The sequence below is a fragment of the Babylonia areolata genome, chromosome 16 (genome assembly GCF_041734735.1).
Source record: "Babylonia areolata isolate BAREFJ2019XMU chromosome 16, ASM4173473v1, whole genome shotgun sequence".
NCBI classification, from domain to species: Eukaryota; Metazoa; Mollusca; class Gastropoda; order Neogastropoda; family Buccinidae; genus Babylonia; species Babylonia areolata.
Window position 1 is genome coordinate 16,890,698 of NC_134891.1, and position 20,000 is coordinate 16,910,697.

Here is a 20,000-nt window from a genome sequence, read left to right on the forward strand (position 1 = left end):
TTGTTCCTGCCATACCTGATATAATTTCACTTCATGAGACATGAGAGAGAGTGAAGTTGTTCTTCGCTTAGGTCCCAAGGCTGTCATAGTCGAGGGGTGGCAATGGGGACATTGTCTATAAAATGCCCCTCACGGCGCGCGTCTCCAACAGCCTCTGACAACTAAGTCCAGCTCCTAGCCTGCTCGTGTGGCTTAGATATAAGCCCGGCGGAACTGCTACTACTGATAGGAGAAGGGGCGAAGGCGGGTCACCTGGCGCCTGAAAACCAGTGCTTTGGGTAGATGGGGCTCATCAGTCTGGGAAGACAGCTCATCTAAGAGAAGGAAAACTCTGATTTCAAACCTCCGCTGCCTTGCGGCCATACCCACTCATAGGAAAGGCTTCGGGAGTCAACCCTGAGGAAAAATCCGGAGCCGGAGTCCGTTAGCCTCAGCAGGCAGTCCTTCCAAGAGAAGGAAAACTCCCAAAGAGAAAACCCGGCCAACTGTAAACCGTTACCAGAACAGGAGATCACCGAAGACGGCGCCACAGTGGCCTCTCTAAGGGGCATGATCTAGTCAAAACCGGCTGTGCACGCACTCTACGACACATGGCTACATGGCTACGCTCTTCGCTTATTTCATTTCCTCTCTCATTTCTTTTTGTTCATTAATTTTCTGTCTTTCTCCTCCACCGGTCAGAATAAATAAATATAAAAAGCCTATGACAAACAAAATCTGTACTCCCCCCCTCCCCGCCCCCGCATCTCCCCTCTCTCCCCCTAACCTGCTCCACCCCCCAGCCCCCTCTCCATTCAACGTGTCTCTGTATCGTCTGTCTTTGCCTGGCTGTAGGAAACTGGGTGGGCTGGCTGCTCTACCTGGCTGCCTGGCTGGGAGCAGTCCGCCCTTCATTGCCCCCTATGCCACAGTGGGGTGGGATCCACTGAACAACCATAGCAGTTCTGTGTTTGAGGAGATTTCAGTTCTTGCCTGACGTCTCTCATAAAGATCTGCTCTCCTGCTGGTGCCCGGAGACTGTGCAGGATGGACTTACAGTCAGTGAGGAACACTGTGTTGGTGGTGGTGTAGGTGTGTCTCTGTATATCGTGTTTCATTCGTGGATTAATTGTGTGTTGCAATCTCTCACTGGTGAACTTAACGTCAGATTAAGACGAGGGAAAAGGAAAGGAAGGGGCGTGTGAGGGAGAAGAAGAGCTGGGTGGAAGGATGAGGAAGAGGGTGGGCGGAGAGAGATACAGAGAGAGGGAGGGGAGCGCAAATGCACGCTTCCACAACCAACTGCCCCCCGCCCCCCACCCTCTCTCTCTCTCCCTACCCCCTATTTCTCCCAAATAGCAAGAAGCTCAAGAACTATACATAGACACAGACGCACAGACAAAATACACACACAGACACACACACACACACACACACACACACAGGTAAAAAAAGAGAGAGAGAAAAAAAAGGCAAACACACAACACAGCAAGGAAAGCCATCTAACAAAATGTGTTCAGGAGGAAGCTATAATGATACACTTTGATAAAATAATGATTACAATTATGTAATCCTCTATTGCACGACATACAAACAGGTATATAAAGAAGTGAAAACTGTAAGGAAAAATAATATAGCTATTTATCAGCACACAGCCACAGCACGGAGACACAAGAAGAACGAACAAAGGGAAAACAGAAAGACTATTTTCCTCGGTACAAGGCAAAAAATCACGGAGGTCATTCAAGAAAATGACAAGAATATAATAATAATAAGGATACAAGCACTGTCAATGTGGGAAACAAAACTGAGGGAGGGGATGGAGGGAGAGGGTGGGGGGTGGGGGTGTGGAAGGAATCACACAGGACACCCCCTGTCTCCTACCTACCCCCCTCACGCCCCCCCCACCCCCCCACCCCCAAGAAAAAAACACACCGAAAAAACATAAACAAACAAACAAATAAATACATAAATGAATAAACTAACAAATAAATCGATAAACAAATAAATAAATCAGTAACAGATAGATAAATAAATGAATAAATAAATAAATGAATAGATAGATAAATAAATAAATAAATAAATAAATAAATAAACAACTAAATTCTATAGAAATCCAAATGGGGTAGATGCGGTATCATTCATCATGGAATGTGGAACCGTACTGGAAAATTGAGTCAAGACAGGGAAGGGTAGGGGTGGGGGGTGGGGCAGGGCAGGTGAAAGTAGGGGAGGGCAGGGCAGGTGAAAGTAGGGGAGGGCAGGGCAGGGCAGATGAAAGTAGGGGAGGGCAGGGCAGATGAAAGTAGGGGAGGGCAGATGAAAGTAGGGGAGGGCAGGGCAGGTGAAAGTAGGGGAGGGCAGATGAAAGTAGGGGAGGGGAGGGCAGGGCAGGTGAAAGTAGGGGAGGGGAGGGCAGGGCAGGTGAAAGTAGGGGAGGGGAGATGAAAGTAGGGGAGGGGAGGGCAGGGCAGGTGAAAGTAGGGGAGGGGAGGGCAGGGCAGGTGAAAGTAGGGGAGGGCAGATGAAAGTAGGGGAGGGTAGGGCAGATGAAAGTAGGGGAGGGCAGATGAAAGTAGGGGAGGGGAGGGCAGGTGAAAGTAGGGCAGGGGAGGTGAAAGTAGGGGAGGGCAGGGCAGGTGAAAGTAGGGCAGGGGAGGTGAAAGTAGGGCAGGGGAGGTGAAAGTAGGGCAGGGCAGGGCAGATGAAAGTAGGGGAGGGTAGGGCAGATGAAAGTAGGGCAGGGCAGGGCAGATGAAAGTAGGGCAGGGGAGGTGAAAGTAGGGGAGGGCAGGGCAGATGAAAGTAGGGCAGGGGAGGTGAAAGTAGGGGAGGGCAGGGCAGATGAAAGTAGGGCAGGGTAGGGCAGATGAAAGTAGGGGCAGGGCAGGTGAAAGTAGGGGAGGGCAGGGCAGGTGAAAGTAGGGGAGGGCAGGGCAGGTGAAAGTAGGGAGGGCAGGGGAGGTGAAAGTAGGGAGGCAGGGGCAGGTGAAAGTAGGGCAGGGGAGGTGAAAGTAGGGGAGGGCAGGGCAGGTGAAAGTAGGGGAGGGCAGGGCAGGTGAAAGTAGGGGAGGGCAGGGCAGGTGAAAGTAGGGGAGGGCAGGGCAGGTGAAAGTAGGGGAGGGCAGGGCAGGTGAAAGTAGGGAGGGCAGGGCAGGTGAAAGTAGGGGAGGGCAGGGCAGGGCAGTGAAAGTAGGGGAGGGCAGGGCAGGGGAGACAAGCAATAATGAACCAAGGAAGTGTGAAACAAATATATATATATAAGGGGGGTAAGCGGGGGATATATACTGAACAAAAAGTTGATTTTTTCCCCTCAAAAGGACAACAACAGCAAAGAAAAAAGGAATTATGCGATCACATAATAGCCATTCGTTCGAGACATACATATTCATGATACTTGACCTATTTTCTCTCTCTCCAAAAAACAAACAAACAAACAAACGAAAAAACAAAAACAAAAATAAAACATGTTACAGCGATCGATACGGGACACAAAATACAATATAAAATCATCTGTCAAAAAATAATACACACTTTTTTTTAGCGACACCTCGGGAGAGGAGAAAAGTACAGGGGACAGAGAGGTTCACAATGCACACAGCATGGAATTATCACACTGCAAGCAAAGTCTGTGGCAATTACATCCAGTATCACAATCAACGGATCAACATGGATAAATATTTATACCAATCTTTTCCAAGATGGATAAAGTACAAAAATTCATATTCCAACCACACACTTTTTTTTTTTTTTAAATCCTTCTAGCAAATCCGTATTTGCACTTTCCACTGATACAAAACCCAAAACAGTGGTCGGAAATATCTGGAGGCTCACACAAAAACAAACAAACGTGAATCAGTGACATGCAAAACTCACATCTCGTAGGTCACAGCAAAAAAGGCGTGGGAATCTACATTTCAAGAATCTTCTTCTTCATTTTTTTGTTTTTTTCTTCTTCTTTTCTTTTCCCCATGTGACAAGAGACAGACAGTTACAGATGCAAAAACATGAAACAGTCGTCGACAAAGTGTTCACGTCCACAGTCACGAGGTCACAGTGTGCACAGAAACAGAAACACCTAACCCTCCCCCCTGACCCCCTCACTCAAGAGCTCGGGAGGAAACTGGTTGGTTGCAATAACAAAAAAAAAAGTGATGAAAATAATAAATAGCAATGGTGATGATGATAATAATCATCATCATAACAACAACAACAACAACAACAACAAAAATGATGATGATGATGATGGTGATAATAATAATTACAATAATAATAAGTACAATAATAATAATTACAATAATAATGATAATTATCATTATAACTATAATGTGATTAAAACAATAAACAAATATCAACAATAATGATCATAGCTATATAATGGTGACGATGTTGAAAACAACAACAACAACAATAATAATAATCATAATAATAATAATAATGATGATGATGATGAAGATAACAACAATAATAACAACAACAACAACAAAGACAGCAACAAAGACAGGAACAACAACAAAGTAATCATCGAATCGTCATCCTTCTCCCAGAGCGAGTCTTCCACCAGCTCTCTCAGGTCGGTTGGTGTCTCTCTTTGTCTCCTCCCTCTCGGGCGGTCTGTCGGGTGCTGAAGACGCAGAGTGCAGAGACTGGTGTGGGAAGAGGTAACAGCGTAACGGGCAGATTGGGGGGCGGGGTGGGTGGGGGTGGGGGTGGGGGTGGAGGCAGAGACAAGAGACAGAAACAACAAAAACAGCCGGACAGAACAGCAAGACAGCCTTAAAGCCTGAACCGGACTATAAATGGCGGGCGATTTGAATCAAGCCAGTTTCTCAGAGTCTGACACTGTGACGTCGGTGAAGGTTTATTCAAAATAAAAGCCTAATAAAGCTACGGTTTGGCTTCATTTATGGCAGAGAGCGAGATTTGCCTAGCAGCTTCCAATCTAGACCTGAATTGACTTTGGAAAGTACAAAATGTGTCAGCTACACGTAATACAAAATTTGAATGCAGAGAAAAGGGGCGCAACCGAAACCTTGCTCTCGGGAGTTAAGACTTTAACCAACAACAGCGACAACAACAACAACAACACAAACCGCAAAACACCACCACCACTAACAACAACAAAAACTCAAAACGAAGAATGCCCGAAGATTTTTTTAGCTCATCTCAGCGTTCATGTCCACCAAACTTTTTTCTTTTCTCTCTCTCTCTCTCTTTTTTTGTGAATCTTTTTTCCCCCAAGACACATGGCAAACCAGGAAACCTACATCACAACTCTACTCCTTTTTGCATGTAGCTCACTCATCAATAACAACTATCAAAATTTTTTTTTTTAAAGGAAAGAAAACAAGGTGCGTCAGTTGGGGCGTGGGGGGTGGGGTGGGGGAAACCACACACGCACACACACACCAAAAACAAACTCCCCCAGCCCCCCCTACCCCACCCCGGAAAAAAGCCAAAGAAGAGAGCATTCGCCACACACACACACACACACACATATTCAGGAATGGGGATGGTGGAGATGTGTGTGTGTGTGTGTATGAGGGGAGAGGGGGAGGGGTTGAGGTGGGGATGGGGGTTGAGGGAGAGGGAGAGAAGGAGGAAACCACACTTAGTTAAAACTGACCCACGTGACACATGCTCTGTGTGTGTGTGTGTGTGTGTGTGTGTGTGAGTGTGTGTGTGTGTGTGTGTGTGTGTGTGTGTGTGTATGTCTCTGTGTGTGTATGTCTGTGTGTGTGTGTGTGTGTGTGTGTGTGTGTGTGTGTGACATGAAATCAAAAGAATCACCCAAATCCACAACAAGATACAAACAAAAAATAAACCAAAAGAAAAGAAAAGAAGAGATTTAAAAAAGAAAAGAAAAGAAAAAAAACGACAGACGTGACCATGTTGGAAAAAAGAAGATAACACAATCCTACGGCACACAGATGGAGATCTCTCTCTCTATCTCTCCCACTGAAACGGACCTTCGCCCCTATGAAACCGTCACGCCCCCCCCCCCCCCACGTTCCCTCCCCCCTCCCAAATGAAATCCAACAAGAACAGTGCTACGCCTCGAACGAAGAAGAATCGGACCCCATGACCTCCCCCCCCCGCCCCCCACACCCCCTCCTCCCCCTAACCACACGTCAAAGACAAGAGAAAAAACAAGTCAGCTGTGTTGTGCTGGTGGTGGTAGTTGGATATCGGTGGTGTGGCATGGCACAAACCGTCCCCCACCCCACCCAAAAAGAAAAAAAAAGGAAGTTGAAATAAATAAACAAAAAGCAAGCAAGCAAACGAACAAAAAACCCAAGCCCACTGAAAACAAAAACAAAACAACCACCACCCCCACCTCTCTCTCTCCACTCCACTCCCCTCCCCCCTCACTCCATCTCCCCCTTCCTGCCCTGGCAAGAAGACAGAGTTAGTTGAGGGAAGAAGGGGTTACCAGTAAAGGTGTGGGTGCTGAGGCGGAGGTGGGGTGTGTGTGGAGATGTGTGGAAGGGTGGGGAGGGGGGGGGGGTGTAAGGTGTGGTGGTAGAGAGGGTGGTTCTGGTGGTGGGTGGGGTGGTGGAGTGGTGGGGGCGGGGTGTCAGCGAGACCCTGCCGACACGACAATCCACAACAGTCCACAATCCGTCAATCCACAATCCGTCAATCCACAGTGCACAGCTGCAGCCTACAACACAAGCTACATCATACAGGCGGCGGTCCCCTCCCCTCCCCCATCCAATGCTCAGCTCACTTCTTCTTGACGCCCTTGGAGGAAGAGGCTTTGGAGGAGGAGGTAGTGGAGGAGGAGGAGGCGGCGGGAGAGCGGGTGGTGGAGGCGGAGGAGGAGGAGGAGGAGAAGGATCGAGGAGGAGGAGGCGGCACCCCTCCGGACAGCGGCATTTTGGCCATCAGCTGGGTGAACTCTGCAAGCAACGTCCCCAAGGTAGGGGGGAGAGTGGGTATCACTTTCCTTCCTTCGTTTGTCCCTTCGTTTGTTTAGTCATTCATTCATTCGTTTCTATCAATGGGACGGGCTCTGTACATTGTTCACAGGGCATCAGTTTCGTTTCATTCATTCATTCATTCGTTCATTCATTCATTCATTCAATCATTCCAGTTAATGGATCTGCACATATTGTTCACAAGACATCACTTTCATTCATTCATTCATTCATTCCAGTTAATGGATCTGCACATATTGTTCACAAGACATCACTTTCATTCATTCATTCATTCATTCATTCATTCCAGTTAATGGATCTGCACATATTGTTCACAAGACATCACTTTCATTCATTCATTCATTTGTTTCTATCAATGAGAGTATGTACCTTGTTCACAGGGCAATCCGTTTCGTTCGTTCATTCATTCATTCACTCATCCATTCATCCATTAATTCAATTCTATCAATGTCTCTCTACGTTATTCACAGGACATGAGTTTCATTCATTCATTCATTCATTCATACAATCAACGGAACTGTGCATGTTTTTTCACATTCCTTCCTTCCTTCCTTCCTTTCAATCAATGGGACTCTGCACATTGTTCACAGGACATCACTTTTATTCCTTTGTTCGTTCGTTCCTTCGTTCATCAATTCATACAATCAATGACTTTTCATGTTTTTAACATTCCTTCCTTCCTTTCTTCCTTTCTTCTTTCCTTCCTCACTTCCTTCATTTCAATCAGTGGAACTATGCAAACTGTTCACAGGACATTACTTTCATTCATTCATTCATTTATTCATTCATTCAATCATTTCTTTCTATCAATGGGACTCTGTACATTATTCACAGGACATCAAGTTTCATTCATTCATTCATTCATTCATTCATTCATGCATGCATTCATTCACACAATCAATGGAACTTTGCATGCGTTTTACATCCCTTCCATCCTTTCCTCCTCCTCTCCTTCCTTCCTTCATTCCTTCATTTCGGTCAATGGGACTCTGCATATTGTTCACAGGACATCAGTTTCATTCATTCATTCATTCATGCATCTATCCATTCATTCATTAATTTAAATCTATCAATGGCACTCTGCACATTATTCACAGGACATCAATTCATTCATTCATTCATTCATCAATTCATTCATTCATTCATGCAATCAATGGAACTTTGCATGCTTTTAACATTCCTTTCTTCCTTCCTTCCTTCATTTCAGTCACTGGAACTCTGCACATTATTCACAGGACATCAATTCATTCATTCATTCATTCATCAATTCATTCATTCATTCATGCAATCAATGGAACTTTGCATGCTTTTAACATTCCTTTCTTCCTTCCTTCCTTCATTTCAGTCACTGGAACTCTGCACATTGTTCACAGGACATTACTTTAATTAATTCATTCATTCATTCAATTATTCATTTCTACCCCAACACCAACACCACCAAACACACACACACACACACACACACACACACACACACACACACACACACACACACACACACTCTCTCTCTCAATACTATAGGGAGGGGGGGTGGAAGAAGAAGCATACAATACTACTCAAATGTATACATTAATACTCGAACAAAAATTGTCTTCAATCACCGATAATATGTGTGACAGGACATTACACAAAATGCCTCCTCCTTCCTCTCGACACACACACACACACACACACACACACACACACACACACACACACACACACACACACACACACACACACACACACACCCAACCCTCACCTTCATAATCTATCAGTCCGTCCCCGTTGAGGTCGGCCAGCCGGAACATCTCGTCGATGTCAGTCTCGTCAATGTCCTTCTCCCCGGGGCTCTTGGGCAGCCGGGACATGATGAAGCGAAGCTCGTGGCGGTCTATGAAGCCGTTGCCGTCCACGTCAAAGGCTTTGAAGGTCTCTCGGGCGTTCTCCGCTTCACGGGCCTCTTCGTCCAGCCCCTGTTCCTCCACGTTGGCTGACCAGCGCTTCATCAGCAGGATGAATTCGTCGTACTCTACGAAACCATTGTCTGGTGAGAGAGAAAGAGAGATATATGGATGGATGGTTCATTCTTTATAAGGCCGTTGCCCGCTACCCCTCATAAACACCGTAAACGATGTACAACAATACACTATCTACATCTGAATAATGATCATACATATTATAGTATCTGCATTTGAATAATGATCATACAGATTACAGTATCTGCATCTGAATAATGATCATACATATTACAGTATCTGCATCTGAATAATGATCATACATATTATAGTATCTGCATTTGAATAATGATCATACATATTATAGTATCTGCATTTGAATAATGATCATACATATTACAGTATCTGTATCTGAATAATGATCATACATATTATAGTATCTGCATCTGAATAATGATCATACACATTACAGTATCTGCATCTGAATAATGATATAGTATCTGCATCTGAATAATAATTACAATCTGTTCAGTAATCATGAAGTCATAATAACTGATCGCAACTGAAATGCTTTGTGTAAATAAATTGAATTTTGGTGGAATACATACTTACATACACACACACACACACACACACACACACACACACACACATATATATATATATATATATGTGCTCTCACATCAGTCAAGAGAGAGAGAGAGAGAAAGAGAGAGAGAGAACTCAGAAATATTTTATTGTAGAAAGCCTTCTGACCCATTACAATGTCGAGCACACACACACACACACACACACACACACACACACACACACACACACACACACACACACACGTGCGCGCGCACGAGAGAGGAGAGAGAGAGAGAGAGAGAGAGAGAGAGACAGAGACAGAGACAGAGAGAATGAAAGAACGAACGAACGAACGAACGAATGAAAGAAATGTGATTTTTCGAGGGTATTGAGATAAGCACAATCGTAAGATTGCTTTTTTTCCCACCCAGCCCTGGGGTACAAAATAAAAAAAAAAGGAAACGCACAAGAATAAATTAGAGAAAATTCACATCAGAAGAGAGAAGAGAGAGAGAGAGAGAGAGAGAGAGAGAGAGAGAGAGAGAGAGTGGGGTGGGTGGGTGGGGTGCGAGAGTGGAGACAGTAAAGTAGAAAAGATGAAATGAGAGAGAGAGAGAGAAGAGAGAGAGAGAGAGAAGAGACAGAGAGAGACAAAGAGACACAGAGAGAGAGACAGAGAGAGAGAGACAGAGGGAGAGACAGAGAGAGAGACAGAGAGAGGAGAGGAGATGATGAAGGCGACAGCCCCATATAAACAAGGGGCGATAACAAACTCTGTAAATGTCACCTTAACCGTTAGCGTTTATTCAACTGTTTTCGCAGCTAAATAAGGAAACAAACTACTACAAATCAATACCGTCTCCCGGAACTTCTCCAAAGTTGGCCATCTACAGTGTATGGCGCTGACAGAAAGTTTTCAAAAACATGATCTCTTCACCAACCGACCTCTTCAAACACCCGAAACCAAATTCATAAAGACATGTTGCTATATTTGACATCTAATTCCCTTCCCCCCCTGAGATCTAAATGCAACACCTTATATATATGATAGACTACCAGCGAGTGGAGGGAGGGGAGGGGGGAGGGAGGGAGTGGGCCAGAGGAGGGGAGGGGGGGAGTGGGCCAGAGGAGGGGAGGGGGGGAGGGAGGGAGTGGGCCAGAGGGGGGAGGGAGGGAGTGGGCCAGAGGAGGGGAGGGAGGGAGTGGGCCAGAGGAGGGAGGGAGGGAGTGGGCCAGAGGAGGGGAGGGGGGAGGGAGGGAGTGGGCCAGAGGAGGGATGGGGGTGGGGGTGGCGGACGGACAGTGTACTGACCGTTCTTATCGGCGTTGCTGATCATCTCCTCCACCTCAGCCTGCGAGTAGCGGTGTCCCAGGGTCCGCAGCACCACGCCCAGCTCCTCACAGGAGATCTTCCCGTCCCGGTTCTTGTCGAACATGTCGAACACCGACTGCAGATCTGCTCACAATAAACAACCACAACATATATATATATATATAAATGTGTGTATGTATTTGTATTTCTTTTTATCACAACAGATTTCTCTGTGTGAAATTTGGGATGCTCTCCCCGGGGAGAGCGCATCGCTACACTACAGCGCCACCCCCCACCCCCCTTTTTTTTTCCTGCGTGCAGTTTGATTTGTTTTTCCTATCCAATATATATATATATATATATATATATATGTGTGTGTGTGTGTGTGTGTGTGTGTGTGTGTGTGTGTGTATGTGTGTGTGTGTGTGTGTGTGTGTGTGTGGAGAGAGAGAGAGAGAGTGAGAGACTGTGATCCTCTGTGTGTGTGTGAATGTGTGTGTGTGTGTTCCTCTCTCTCTCTCTCTCTCTCTCTCTCTCTCTCTCTGTGTGTGTGTGTGTGTGTGTGTGTGTGTGTGTGTGTGAGAGAGCAGCATCTTGAAAATACATAAGAGCAAAATCAAACGAACAATACGGACTGCAGATCTGGTCGAAGACATATATATATATATGAGAGAGAGAGAGATGAATGAATGAATGAATAAATACACAAATAAAAGCACCATTCTGAGAATACACATAACATTAAAGACAAATGAACAGGATGGACTGCAGATAGATGAATGAAACAAATGAATGAATAAAACAAAAGCACCATCCTGAGAATATAATTCATAGCATTAATTTACACAAACGAACGAACAAACAAAACAAACAAACAAACAAACACACACACACACACACACACACAAAACAAAAACAACAAAAAACCCAAAACAACGGCTTCCTCAGTTTACAACGAGACAGAAAGTAATAACCTTAGTTTTAGAAGCTGATCTTCCTTCAATTCAATTCCCAAGTTTTAGAAACTGATCTTACTTCAATTCAATTCCCAAGTTTTAGAAACTGATCTTTCTTTATTGAGTTCCTAAAACTTGGGAATCCCAGTTTAAACAGCACAAATTTATACCACTGTTGAAAGATCTTTCGCAAAAAAAAGAAGAAAAAAGAAGGCAGGCGATTCAGCAAAAGATAGTCTGGTCAGAATAAAGAACGAACGTGTTGAACAGAGGGTCTGCTTCATGCACATCAGTCACAGCTTTCTTGTTCTCTGTTTTTCAAATCATTTGAACCGTCTATCCTGTTACCTATATGAAACTTACCGTCATTTTGATAAATCCAAAAGAAAAAAAAAGAAGAAAGAAAAGAGTTATTGTTTTCATTACCAAAGTCCGGTGGGTTTTTTTGTTTGTTTTTTTTCAATATAATTTTACCAGGGACAACCCTTTTGTTGCCGTTGGGGTTCTTTAACGTGCATGAACCTATCAGTACTTTATCATTATAAGGTGTTTTTTTCGGGTTTTTTTTTATTTATTTTTTTTTTTATTGGACCACACTATGTTCACTACTTACGAATATGCACAAACGCGCGTACCTTCCGGAATGTAACTCAAAATTGCAGGATATATAACCCATACTTGCATGATGGTGATATTTGTCACACACTCTCTAAAAATCATACACGCCTTGATATATTACAGATAAACCATTCACTGACTGATTGATTCTTCACTGATTCACTCAACTTCACACACACACACACACAAACACACACACACACACACACACACACACACACAATCACACACACACAAACACACACACACACACACACACGCTCTCTCTCTCTCTCTCCCATCGATAACGAACGACACAGAACTTCACCTGTGAGTAGGTGGAGAGAAATGGACAGTCTCTTTGTCTTTCTGCCTCTCTCTCTCTCTCTCTCTCTCTTCCTTTTACACAAACACACGTACACACACACAATTACACACACAATCACACACACACACATTTACATACACACACACACACACACACACACACACACACACACACACACACACAACACATAACACATAACACAGACATCCAACTCAGCACAACACAATCAACACACAGGAAGATAATATATAAAGTGAGAGAGAGAAGAGGGCAGCGGCAATGAGAAAGTGACACAGACACTGACAGAGAGAGAGAGAGAGAAGAGGGCAGCGGCAATGAGAAAGTGACACAGACACTGACAAGGGAAAGACACAGACACTGACAGAGAGAGAGAAGAGGGGAGCGGCAATGAGAAAGTGACACAGACACTGACAAGGGAAGAGACACAGACACTGACAAGGGAAGAGACACAGACACTGACAAGGGAAGAGACACAGACACTGACAGAGAGAGAGAAGAGGGGAGCGGCAATGAGAAAGTGACACAGACACTGACAAGGGAAGAGACACAGACACTGACAAGGGAAGAGACACAGACACTGACAAGGGAAGTGACACAGACACTGACAGAGAGAGAGAGAAGAGGGGAGCGGCAATGAGAAAGTGACACAGACACTGACAAGGGAAGAGACACAGACACTGACAAGGGAAGTGACACAGACACTGACAATGGAAGTGACACAGACACTGACAAGGGAAGAGACACAGACACTGACAAGGGAAGAGACACAGACACTGACAATGGAAGTGACACAGACACTGACAAGGGAAGTGACACAGACACTGACAAGGGAAGTGACACAGACACTGACAAGGGAAGAGACACAGACACTGACAAGGGAAGAGACACAGACACTGACAAGGAAAGTGACACAGACACTGACAAGGAAAGTGACACAGACACTGACAAGGGAAGAGACACAGACACTGACAATGGAAGTGACACAGACACTGACAAGGGAAGTGACACAGACACTGACAAGGGAAAGACACAGACACTGACAAGGGAAGAGACACAGACACTGACAAGGGAAGTGACACAGACACAGACAGAGAGAGAGAAGAGGGGGGCGGCAATGAGAAAGTGACACAGACACTGACAAGGGAAAGACACAGACACTGACAAGGGAAAGACACAGACACTGACAGAGAGAGAGAAGAGGGGAGCGGCAATGAGAAAGTGACACAGACACTGACAAGGGAAGAGACACAGACACTGACAAGGGAAGAGACACAGACACTGACAAGGGAAGAGACACAGACACTGACAAGGGAAGAGACACAGACACTGACAGAGAGAGAGAAGAGGGGAGCGGCAATGAGAAAGTGACACAGACACTGACAAGGGAAGTGACACAGACACTGACAAGGGAAGTGACACAGACACTGACAAGGGAAGAGACACAGACACTGACAAGGGAAGAGACACAGACACTGACAGAGAGAGAGAAGAGGGGAGCGGCAATGAGAAAGTGACACAGACACTGACAAGGGAAGAGACACAGACACTGACAGAGAGAGAGAAGAGGGCAGCGGCAATGAGAAAGTGACACAGACACTGACAAGGGAAGAGACACAGACACTGACACAGAAAGAGAGAGAGAAGAGGGCAGCGGCAATGAGAAAGTGACACAGACACTGACAAGGGAAGAGACACAGACACTGACAAGGGAAGAGACACAGACACAGAAAGAGAGAGAGAAAAAAACACTGACAGAGAGTAAAGAAGGGAGGAAGTACACACACACACACACACACACGCACGCACACACACACACACACACACACGCACGCACGCACGCACACACACACACACACACACACACTATTTGTGAAGGGTACAAATGTTTGATTTTTGTTGGATACCATCCCACACTGGATTCCTTTCTAACGACCAAGCAGACAGGGCAGCAAAAAGGGGAGCAAAGAATCATATAGATAGTATGAACGTATACTGCCCATTGTCATACAAGGAAATATGCAATATACTAGAAAGAGACTTTTATAGGTACTTGAATTCATGTCTAAAACCTCGTCAGTTGACTCTCTCAGAATTTGGTCCGATTCGCAGACCAATTCTGAGTTTAGCTCTCAGACTATTATCAAATTAATTACGGACCAAGTATTGTTCTAATGTCAAGTGCATATGCTTTAGTAACCTGACAATTAAGCATATAATTTTTGACTGTAGCTTGATGAAGCCTTATGTACACGAAAGTGTGTCTTCACAAGTGACTGAGAACGTTGATGTTTTTGACTTTTTGCATTCATTATCAGTTGTTTCCCATGTCAGTTTAACGACTTCTCTTTTACGAAGTCCTTTAAATAATTTCCTGTAATTGTATTTTGATTTCTTTTTTTAAATTTCACCCTCATTTCACCCTCATTTGCCCAGTTTCCCCCAACCCTCCATTCATTCACATCTCCCACCCCTTCTAACCGATAATACTCAAATGTATTCATAAATACTTTAACAAAATGTCTTCAATCACCGATAAGTGTGACGGGACATTAAACAAAAATTCCTCCTACACACACACATGTGGAGTGATGGCCTAGAGGTAAAGCGTCCGCCTAGGAAACGAGAGAATCTGAGCGCACAGGTTCGAATCACGGCTCAGCCGCCGATATTTTTCCCCCTCCACTAGACCTTGAGTGGTGGTCTGGACGCTAGTCATTCGGATGAGACGATAAACCGAGGTCTCGTGTGCAGCATGCACTTAGCGCACGTAAAAGAACCCACGGCAACAACAGGACTGTTCCTGGCAAAATTCTGTAGAAAAAATCCACTTCGATAGGAAAAGCAAATAAAACCGCACGCAGAACAAAATACAAAAAAATGGGTGGCGCTGTAGTGTAGCGACGTGCTCTCCCTGGGGAGAGCAGCCCGAATTTCACACAGAGAGATCTGTTGTGATAAAAAGAAATACAAATACAAACACACACACACACACACACACACACAGAGAACGGACAGAGAGACAGACGGAAAGGCAGAAAGACAGTTCCAGCTTCTTCCTTTCTCTACACCTACTCACAGGTAAAGTTCAGTGTCTGTCGTTATCGATTCTCGTCATCATCTGGCTGTCTCTGGCCAGTCAACAACAACCAAGCGCGCGCGAACACACACACACACACACACACACACATGTGTGCACATTCACGCACACACACACACATACGCATACGCGTGTGCGCGCACACGCACACACACACATACACACGCACACACACACAACACACAACACACACACACACGCACAAGCATGCACAAATAATAATAATAATAATGGTATTTATATAGCGCTGAATCTTGTGCATAGACAAATCAAAGCGCTTTCGCACCAGTCATTCTCACGCACGCATAACTCAACTGGAGAAACTGAAGACAAGGAAGAGGCAGGGAAGGGAGGCTATTTTGGGAAGAGGTGGGTTTTAAGGCTAGACTTGAAAGAGCTGAGTGTGGAGACTTGACGAAGCGAAAGAGAAAGAACGGCGGCCAACAGTCGAGAGTTTGAATCTGGGTATCCGTAAAATTTAATGGAGTGGATCCGAAGCTGATCGTAGTGAGCGAGATGGAGTGCAGAGGAGAAGGCAGCCACAGAGATAGGAAGGGGCTGATTTGTGAATACATTTGTAGCATAGAGTGCTGATCTTGTACTTTATTCGGTGTGAGACAGGGAGCCAGTGGAGATGTTGCAAAAGAGGAGTGATGTGCTCAGCTCTTTTCTTTCTGAGGACGAGTCGGGCAGCAGAGTTTTGTATGCGCTGAAGGGACTGAATGGATGAAGCAGGCAAACCAGACAATAGAGAGTTACAGTAGTCAAGGCGAGAGAGATTGAGAGAAACGACAAGCCTAGATGTTGCGTCAATGCACAGATATTTCCGGATGGAACTGATGCGCCGCAGTTGACAGTAGCAGGATTGACACGTCTGATTGATAAGTTTTGTCTGCACAACACACACACACAGACACACACATGCAAACACACGCACACACACACACACACACACTCACACGCACACATACACACACACATGCAAACACACGCGCACACACACACACTCGCATGCACACACACACTCACACACACACACACACACACACACACACACACACACACACACATACATACTCACACACACACACACACACACAAACACACACACACACACACACCCACACACACTCACACATACACACACACGCGCGCGCGCACACACACACACACACACGCACGCACACACACACTCACACGCACACACACATTGACACACACACGCGCACAAACATGTATGCACATTCACGTACACACACGCAAATACGCATACGCGTGTGTGCGCGCGCGCGTGCACACACACACACACACACACACACACACACACACAACACACACACGCACGCACAACACCGCCCCCCCCCCCCACACACACACACACACAACACACACGCAAAACTCACAACACACACACACACACACACACACTGGCCTTGCTTCTATTCTTAAAGATGTCCATAAATAACCGATGGAGTGAATATTGAGAACAACAGGAGGGTTTAGGACAACTCGTGCAAGTAAACATCGCCGTCGTCATCTTTTGGTTCTTCTGTTTTTCTTTTGTTTTGTTTAACAGAGAAGCTGATACTTCTTCCTTTCTTTCTTTTTCCTAATGAGGAATGGGGGGGGGGGGGGGGGGGAGGGGGACAGAGCTTTTTAGCCATTCGCAGAATTTGCGTTACACATGGGGAATGTTTATCTTCAAAGGGAGAGGGAGAGAAAGAGACACACAGAGAGAGACAGACAGAGACAGAGACAGAGAGACAGAGAGCGAGACAGAGAGAGAACAGAGAGAGATAAAGACATATAGACAGACATACAGACAGACATACACACACACACACACACACACACACACACACACAAACCGATATCCACACACACACACACACACGCGCGCACACCGACAAGCACAAATCCACACACACACACACACACACACACACACACCGACATCCACCCAGCCACCCACCCCCCCACCCACACACACACACACACAGTGGAACAGTTCTGCCATCGGAGGAACAGGACAGGTAGTAGTAGTGTAGGTATACAGAGAGTCCTCCCTGGAAGTCGTGGAGACAGACGACCCCTCCCCGCGCCCCCTCCACCGTCTAACCTCACCCACCCCCTCAACCCCTCTTCACCCCCACCCCCCTCTTTGGTCAGCTCATGCTGGTACAAAAATAGCACAAGGGTGTCCAACTGGTCAGTACAGACACGTGTTTGCTGAGGGGATTTGACAAGGTGTAGATCACTCGACCTCACTCACCCACTCCCACATGACTGTCGACATTATCACAGCCACAGCTTTCACTTTGTGCCTTGGAAAACATACAGTCGGTGAAGAGGGAGAACTGGAGAGACGTAGAGTTGAGAGAGAGAGGGAGTAGAGAGAGAGTGAGAGAGTAGAGAGAGAGGGAGAAAGAGAGCGAGGGAGAGAGAGTGAAAGAGTAGAGAGAGAGAGTAGAGAGTGTGTGTGTAGAGAGAGAGAGAGAGAGTAGAGAGAGAGAGTAAAGAGAGACAGAGAGTAGAGAGAGAGAGAGTAGAGAGAGAAGGGGGAGAAACAGAGAGAGAGAGTATAAGGAGACTAGATAAAGAGAGCAGAGAGAGAGAGAGAGAAGAGAGGGAGAGTAGAGAGGGAAAGTAGAAAGAGAGAGAGGGGGAGAATGAGAGTAAAGAGAGAGTAAAGAGGGAGAGTAGAGAGAGAGAGGGAGGGAAAATCAGAGTAAAGAGAGAGTAAAGAGGGAGAGTAGAGAGAGAGAGGGAGGGAAAATCAGAGTAAAGAGTAAAGAGGGAGAGTAGAGAGAGGGAGAGGGAGGGAAAAATCAGAGTAAAGAGAGAGTAAAGAGGGAGAGTAGAGAGAGAGAGGGAGGGAAAATCAGAGTAAAGAGAGAGTAAAGAGGGAGAGTAGAGAGAGAGAGGGAGGGAAAAATCAGAGTAAAGAGAGAGTAAAGAGGGAGAGTAGAGAGAGAGAGGGAGGGAAAATCAGAGTAAAGAGAGAGTAAAGAGGGAGAGTAGAGAGAGGGAGAGGGAGGGGAAATCAGAGTAAAGAGAGAGTACAGAGGGAGAGTAGAGAGAGAGAGGGAGGGAAAATCAGAGTAAAGAGAGAGTACAGAGGGAGAGTAGAGAGAGAGAGGGAGGGAAAATCAGAGTAAAGAGAGAGTAAAGAGGGAGAGTAGAGAGAGGGAGAGGGAGGGGAAAATCAGAGTAAAGAGAGAGTACAGAGGGAGAGTAGAGAGAGAGAGGGAGGGAAAATCAGAGTAAAGAGAGAGTAAAGAGGGAGAGTAGAGAGAGAGAGGGAGGGAAAATCAGAGTAAAGAGAGAGTAAAGAGGGAGAGTAGAGAGAGAGAGGGAGGGAAAATCAGAGTAAAGAGAGAGTACAGAGGGAGAGTAGAGAGAGAGAGGGAGGGAAAATCAGAGTAAAGAGAGAGTAAAGAGGGAGAGTAGAGAGAGGGAGAGGGAGGGGAAAATCAGAGTAAAGAGAGAGTACAGAGGGAGAGTAGAGAGAGAGAGGGAGGGAAAATCAGAGTAAAGAGAGAGTAAAGAGGGAGAGTAGAGAGAGAGAGGGAGGGAAAATCAGAGTAAAGAGAGAGTAAAGAGGGAGAGTAGAGAGAGAGAGGGAGGGAAAATCAGAGTAAAGAGAGAGTAAAGAGGGAGAGTAGAGAGAGAGAGGGAGGGAAAATCAGAGTAAAGAGAGAGTAAAGAGGGAGAGTAGAGAGAGAGAGGGAGGGAAAATCAGAGTAAAGAGAGAGTAGAGAGGGAAAGTAGAGAGAGAGGGAGGGAGAATCAGAGTAAAGAGAGAGTACAGAGAGAGGGGGGGGCAATGAGAGAAACAGGGGTAGACTCTGTGTGTATGTGTGTGTGTGTGTGTGTGATGGAGAGAGAGACAGAGAGAGAGAGAGTGTGTGTGTGCTTGTGATGGAGAGAGAGAGAGAGAGAGAGTGTGTGTGTGTACGTGTGTGTGTGTGTGTGTGTGTGTGTGATGGTGAGAGAGACAGAGAGAGAGAGAGAGAGACAGTGTGTGTGTGTGTGTGTGTGTGTGTGTGTGTGTGTGTGTGTGTGTGTGTGTGTGTGTGTGATGGAGAGAGAGACAGAGAGAGAGAGAGAGAGAGTGTGTGTGTGTGTGTGTGTGATGGAGAGAGAGACAGAGAGAGAGAGTGTGTGTGTGTGCTTGTGATGGAGAGAGAGAGAGAGAGAGAGAGAGAGAGTGTGTGTGTGTGTGTGATGGAGAGAGAGACAGAGAGAGAGAGAGAGTGTGT

The 20,000-nt window shown here is 45.8% G+C and overlaps 1 protein-coding gene and 1 long non-coding RNA gene across 6 annotated transcripts in view; one reads left to right on the top strand and one right to left on the bottom strand.

Annotated features, from left to right (window-relative positions):
- The first annotated feature begins 2,848 nt into the window (after positions 1-2,848).
- On the top strand, positions 2,849-5,695 carry LOC143291203 (uncharacterized). The gene is made up of 2 exons (XR_013056484.1): positions 2,849-2,919; positions 2,968-5,695. It is a non-coding gene; the product is annotated as an uncharacterized LOC143291203 (long non-coding RNA).
- The window catches only part of LOC143291202 (neo-calmodulin-like), a 208,428-nt gene continuing 194,110 nt past the window's right edge, over positions 5,683-20,000 (bottom strand). For all 5 annotated transcript variants that reach the window (XM_076600947.1, XM_076600949.1, XM_076600948.1 and 2 more), the window contains 3 exons: positions 10,740-10,883; positions 8,662-8,946; positions 5,683-6,881 (listed from right to left, as the gene is read on the bottom strand). In XM_076600947.1, the coding sequence (XP_076457062.1) occupies positions 6,706-6,881; positions 8,662-8,946; positions 10,740-10,883 (605 nt within the window). In that variant the 3' untranslated portion in view covers positions 5,683-6,705. The remainder of the gene's footprint in view (positions 6,882-8,661; positions 8,947-10,739; positions 10,884-20,000) is intronic.